Source organism: Octodon degus, unplaced genomic scaffold, assembly GCF_000260255.1.
Source record: "Octodon degus isolate 3935 unplaced genomic scaffold, OctDeg1.0 scaffold00123, whole genome shotgun sequence".
NCBI lineage: Eukaryota > Metazoa > Chordata > Mammalia > Rodentia > Octodontidae > Octodon > Octodon degus.
Genome location: NW_004524699.1, coordinates 6030319 through 6036453, shown reverse-complemented (window position 1 = coordinate 6036453; position 6135 = coordinate 6030319). Strand labels below are relative to the sequence as shown.

General features: G+C 55.6%; 1 protein-coding gene across 1 annotated transcript in view; it reads right to left on the bottom strand.

Annotated features, from left to right (window-relative positions):
* Ptges (prostaglandin E synthase) overlaps positions 1 to 5047 on the bottom strand; it is an 8243-nt gene extending 3196 nt beyond the window's left edge. Inside the window, exons 1-2 of the mRNA XM_004640455.2 lie at positions 4861 to 5047; positions 3042 to 3124 (exon numbers count right to left, since the gene is read on the bottom strand). Coding sequence (XP_004640512.1) covers positions 3042 to 3124; positions 4861 to 4995 — 218 coding nt within the window. The 5' untranslated portion in view covers positions 4996 to 5047. The remainder of the gene's footprint in view (positions 1 to 3041; positions 3125 to 4860) is intronic.
* Positions 5048 to 6135: the final 1088 nt, after the last annotated feature.

Genomic DNA, 6135 nt, shown 5'->3' with positions numbered 1-6135 from the left:
TGGGAGGCTGCGGCAGGAGGATCGCTGCAAGTTCAAGACCAGCCGGGCTGCACAGTGAGCTCAAGGGCAGCCGGAGCTGCATAGTGAGGCCCTGTCTCAAAAGGACAAAAAACAAAACAGGAAAAAAAAAAAAATTACCAAGTACGGCTGGTTGTTAGCGCAGTGTCTACACCTCGCAGGTGCTCCTGAAGGGCTGGGGGCTGGGAGGCTGCTGGACAACCTCGGCTAAACGCCGACCAGCCTGAGAACAAGGGAGCCCACTCTCAGGATGCGCTGTCAGTGTCGCCCGACTGCAGCATGCGCAGCACTGCCGATGGCTCTGCCGAGCACAAGGGACTTCCCCCACCCCACCAAGAGAATTGCTACTATCAAGGTGATCGCGGCCCGGGGACACAGCCAAGAGCTCTGTGAGCGCTGCCCCAGCCTCCCCCTTATGCTCCTTGGCTGGCCTCAACTTTGCCCCTGGGGAATAGGGCAGAATGGCCCTGGTGATGCACCCTTCAGGAGGCTGAGGCAGGAGGATGGGATTGAGGCCGGCCTGGGCTGCATAAGGAGACCTTATCTCAAGAAAGAGAGAGAGATGGGGCCAGGGAGATGGCTCAGTAGAATAAGCACTTGCTTGACAAGCACAAGGGCCTGAGTTCAATCCCCAGTTCCACCAAAAGGAGAGAGAGAGAGAGAGAGAGAGAGAGAGAGAGAGAGAGAGAGAGAGACAGAGACAGAGAGAGAAGGCCAAATAGCAACTACCACCATTCTAATATTGACCCTGCTAATTGAAATGATCGCTTTCTGATGGATAGCACAGCAGGTGTGCGCATGTGTGCAGGTGTGTCACCTGGTACTGAATCCAGGACCTTTGTACTGAGTTACATCCCCAGCCCGTTCTTACATTTTTTAATTTTTTTTTTTTTTTTTTCCTGGTACCAGGGATAGAACTCAGGACCTTACGCTTGCCAGGCAGGCGCTTATGCTGCTGAGCTATATCCCTGGCCCTAACATTTTTTAATTCTTCAGGCAGGTTCTTGCTAAGTCCCTGAGCTTCCCAGGCTGGGCTCACTCGAACTTTCTATCTTCCTGCCTCAGCCTCCCAGGGGGCTGTTTCCAGGCAGGCACCACCCCACCCAACTCACACAGTCACTGTGTTCAGGGTTTTTTTCAGGGAGTGTCCTGCTAGGTAGTTCAGCCTGGTCTTGAACTCACTGTGGAGCCCAGGCTGTCCTCAAACTTGTGGCAGTCTTCCTGCCTCAGCCTCCCAAGTGCTGGGGCTACAGATAGGTGCCACCACACCCATGTTTCACAGTCATTTTTAAGGAATCTCATCTTGTGTTGAGGACAGAACCCAGGTCTTGAACCTACTAGGCAAGCACTCTACCCCACATTCCTACCCAAGAATTGTTTGTTTTTTGAGTAATATTTATCCTGTGGAAAGTTCTCATGAAATTAGGTTCACTGAAAAACATCAGTGAAAAAGAACCCCACCTCGGGTCATGTCAGGCATGCCTAACCTGATCAGGTTTATGTTGACATAGAAGACAAAGACGAGAGGAAAATGCCAGCAGTGGCTGGAACGAGTGTGGTTTTCCTCTCTGCCTCCGCTTTTGGCATGACCCAAATTGTCTGCCATGACTAGTTCTGACTTTTATAATAAGAAAGAGTTTTTAACTGCCTGGGGCATGGTATGCACTTGAGGAGATGTTCCATCTCACTCAAGAAATGCAAAGTAAAAGCAAAATATGAAGCTGAGCAAGGTGGTACAGGCCTGTAATCCCAGTCCTCTGGGAGGCTGAGGCAGGAAGATGGCAAGCGCAAGCCCAATCTGGGCAACCTGGCCTTTAGCATGATCTATCTCAAAATAAAAAATAATAAAAGGCTGGAGGTAGAGCTCTGAGTGAAGACGCTGGGTTATGAAGTTTGTTTGGTTGGTTGGATTTTTTTTTTTTAATTTTATTTATTTATGTGTGTGTGTGGCCAGCTCAGCCCACCAGGGGGCGGGGCTGGCTGGCATGTGGTGCTGGGGGATTGAACCACCGGTCCCTGTGCTTTGCTAAGCTTGTTCTAAATAGGTGCTTTAGACCACTGAGCCATCTCACCAGCCCCTGGTTGGATTTTTTGAGACAAGGTCTTAGTATGTAGTTCAGGCCAGCTTTGAACTGGTTTACGTAACCCAAGCTGGCCTCACACAGGAATCCTCCTGCCTCAGCCTCCTCATGGCTGGGTTGACAGACATGCGCCCCCACGCCTGGCTAGGGCCCTGGGTTTAATGCTCAGTACTGGAAAAAAAAAAAAAAAAAGGGAAGGAGAAAGGGAGAAAGGACTGTGACTGCTCTCTCCGGCACGGGCAGGAATCCACCCCGTGTGTGAGCACCCACTGCACCGGGCAGGAGCAGAAGGTCGCACACAGCTGGGCACAGCTGGGCACAGGGCAGCAGCATGCTTCTGACCCCGTGGCCACCTTCGGTGTGCTGCCTCGCACACATGGTGACAGGTGTGAGGGGTTCCACTCACAGCAGGAAGCCAGAGACAGCAAGGGCCCAGCAGAGGAACCCAGCGAGGCTGCTGTGGGCCCCTGCACAAATGCTACAGACCTGGGCCACTCTGTGATTTGGGGCAGAGGAAAAGGGGACTCCACAGCACCACGGAGGGCTAAGGATTGCCGTGACAAGGGGGAGCGAGCCGGCTCCTCAGTTCTCCGTCCAAACGAGAATTACATTTCCAAGATTAAAAACTAGCCAAGCTGGGCACAGCTGCACACACCATCAGACCAGTGTAAGGGAGGCTGAGGCAAGAGGATCGCTGTGAAGTCAAGGCCAGCCTGGGCTGCAGAGTGACTCTGAGGCCAGCCTGAAGACTGTCGCAAAAATACCAAGAACAGGGGCTGGGGAGACAGCTCAGTGGAATAAGTGCTTGCCTGGCAAGCACAAGGGCCTGAGCCTCAGGGAACATGGAGCGCAGAGAGCCTCGCTGTCCAGATGCGGAAGACCTGCAGGACGGGCCTCGGCCAGGTCAGGGGCACGTCCCGGCCCTGGCCCGCCCATACTTGCCTGAGACACCGCTCCACATCTGGGTCGCTCCGGCAGAACTGGGGACCACCGTGTCGCAGGGCGTCTTCGGGGTTGGCGAAAGCCTGAAATACATGAGAGCCGCTTGTTATGGGAGAGGTGCAGCTGGCCCTGCCCCCCACAGTTCCTGAGTTGAGGTCTCTGGGTGACTGATCCGTGATTATAGGGGTGTGCACATCACCCAGCACCTGTCCGGCTCTCAATCTCAAGGGTGATCTGCCTGGGACCAGGGGGACAGGGGCTCCCCCGGCAGAAAGAGAAGACAGAAGCTGGGTGTTTGTGTACCCCTAGAATCCAGCATTAAAGGTGAAGTGAGGAAGATGCGCCCACCTTAGTCAGGAGAAGTGAGGAACCGGAGCAGCAGCGCAGAGGCTGTGGGAACAGCAGGTACAAAGGCCCTGCGGCCAGAAGCAGCTTCATGGCTTTAAAGAACCAGAAACCAGCGGGGCTGCAGATTCTGGAGCAAGGGACAGGGGCCCAGAACGAAGTCACAGGACCATCAGGGGTCAAGAATTTCACTTTGCACTGGGTATTGTGTCACACACCTACAATCAGTCTCCGCACTCTGGGAGGCTGAGACAGGAGGATTGTAAATTCTAGCCCAGCCTGAGCAATTTAGCAACCTAGCAAGATCCTGCCTCAAAATAAAAAGTAAAAATAGTGAGTAAAAGGAAGGCAGAGATAGCTTAATACAGTGGGCTGCAAATATAGTTTAATCCTTGGGTTCAATCCCCAGTGCCTCCAAAAGAAAAAAAAAGAAAGAATCAATTAATTCAGAGCCAGGCATAGTGGCAAACGCTGATCATCCCAGTACTTGAGACTGAGTCAGGAGGATCACTGTGAGTTAACAATCAGCATTGAGACTATATAAAAAAAAAAAAACGAAGTCTGGCAGGTAGGTCGCTTCTTTGCCTAAATCCAAATCCAAAGGAACTGTCTTGTGGCTTAGCACCTGGGCACCCGAGGCAGGTGTAGGCACTACAGGCAATCCCCGACTTCACACCTGGCTGGGGCCCTCCCCAGGTGAGCTCGCCTAGTGAGGTGAGGGCTCCAGCTTTGTCCCAGGGCTGCCCTGTGGACACCCTGCTCAGCTCCCAGTCCCAGACAGGGACTCCAGCAGCGGCTGCATCCTAGAGCCCGCCCAGATGGCCAGCAGCCGGAAGTCCTCCAGGCAGTAAGTGGCAGGGCAGGGCTGGTCCTTAAGGATCTTGCCTTAAGATCCCCACCCCAGGGCCACCTTGAAGGGCAGAGGCGACCTCACCCAGCCTCGGGAAGGGGCACAGGCAGAGAAAGGTGAGCCTTTCCGCAATGGACTCCCCATCGCTGGGGCGAGGGCGCCTGCAGACCTGGCTCGCTGGTCCTCAGCCCACCTCCCCCCACCCTCATGCAGTCGAAGCCTCTTTACGGTCGCTGCGGGAGTTGGGGGTGGCTTCCTCCTAGCACCCCGATTCACCCGACACCTCGGTGACAGGCACCTCGGTTGACAGTGGGAATTTCCACTTAGTTTCTCCACTCCTGTTAGGCTGGTTCCCACTCCGCCCAGATATCAGCGCTGGTGGCCGCGAAGCAGCCAGATCGGAGGGAGGCTTTGGGCAAGCGGGTCCCCAAGCTCCACCTTTCAGGACCAGTCCGAGCGCTCACGTGGACGGCCGTGCTTAAGCCCAGAGCCATCGAGGTCCCTGCGCCACTCGCACGACCCCAGACCAGCTCACGGGGACCCCAGCCAGGTCCCCGCTCCTCGACTCCCAGGGCTGAGGGAGGAGAAGCCCTGAGCTCCAGGCCGGGCAAGGACGGCACGTACCTTCTTCCGCAGCCTCAGTTGGCCGGTGATGACGGCCACCGCGTACATCTTGATGACCAGTAGCGTGCTGCACAGCAGGAAGGCCGGGAGCGCTGGGCTGTTCACCGTCGCCAGGACCAGGGCGGAGGGAGGCATCGCGGAGAGAGAGCTGCTCCTGGACGGCGGCGGGAGTGCGCCTTGATCCTCGCGGAGCAGCGGGCCAGCTCTTAGCCTGCGGAGCTGGGGGTGGAGGCGGGCAGAGAGGAGGAGACGCCCGAGTGCCCGCCCACTCCCCGCCCACCCTGGGCCTCGGCAGGGCCCCTGCTCCGCGAGGACCAACCGAGCCGCCACAGGCAGGTGTGGTGGTGTACACCTAGGCTCCATCCCGCACTCCGAGAGGCCGAGGCAGGAGAATCGCCCCGTTGGAGCCCAGCCTGGGCAAGTTAACGACTTAGCGAGACCCCATCCTGAGTTCAATCCCTTGTAGCAGAGAGAGAGAGAGAGAGAGAGAGAGAGAGAGAGAGAGAGAGATCAGGCAGACAGTGGCTGGGGCTGTAGCTCAAGAGAAGGCACCTGGCTAGCACTGCATAAAAGGGTGCACAGTGGGGGAAGGGGGACTCTGCAAGGCCGGCACCTGGCAGGACCCCCACCTGTGTGGCATACTATGGATCTGTGTCCATCTTGGAGGGTGTGGGCCCAAGCCCTGTGACCCACTCCGGAGCCACAGCTGGGCTGACAGTGGCAGGAACTTGCTTTTCCTGCCTCAAGGAGTCCACTCACCCCAAGAACCAACAAATGTGTCACCTCACCAAGCAAAGGGGCCATTGCACACAGGAATTAGAAAGGATCTAGTTTTGTTTGTTTTTTGAGAAAGGGTCTCAATTTGTAGTCCAGACTGGCCTTCAACTCACTATGTAGTCCAGGCTAGCTTCAAACTCACAGGGATCCTCCTGCCTCAGCCTCCTGAGTGCTGAGATGACAGGTGTGTGTCATTACACCTAGCTAAATAAGGACCTTGAGAAGGGGCAGAATGTCCTGGATTGTCTGGCGGGTGAGCCCAGGGCCACCATGGGGCCCTATTGGTGGGGTAGAGCTACAGGAAACACATAAAACCAGTGTAGAACGAAGAGCAACCTTAGGACAGAGTCACAAGCCAGGAATGCGAGTGGCCCTGGCAGCCAGAAAGCAGGGGAAACAAATTCTTCTTCCCTTGAGTCTCTGCCATTTCAGACATCTGCGCTCCAGAACCAGAGCTAATATTGTGTGTCTCGTTGTGGCTCTGGGGATGGGACCTAG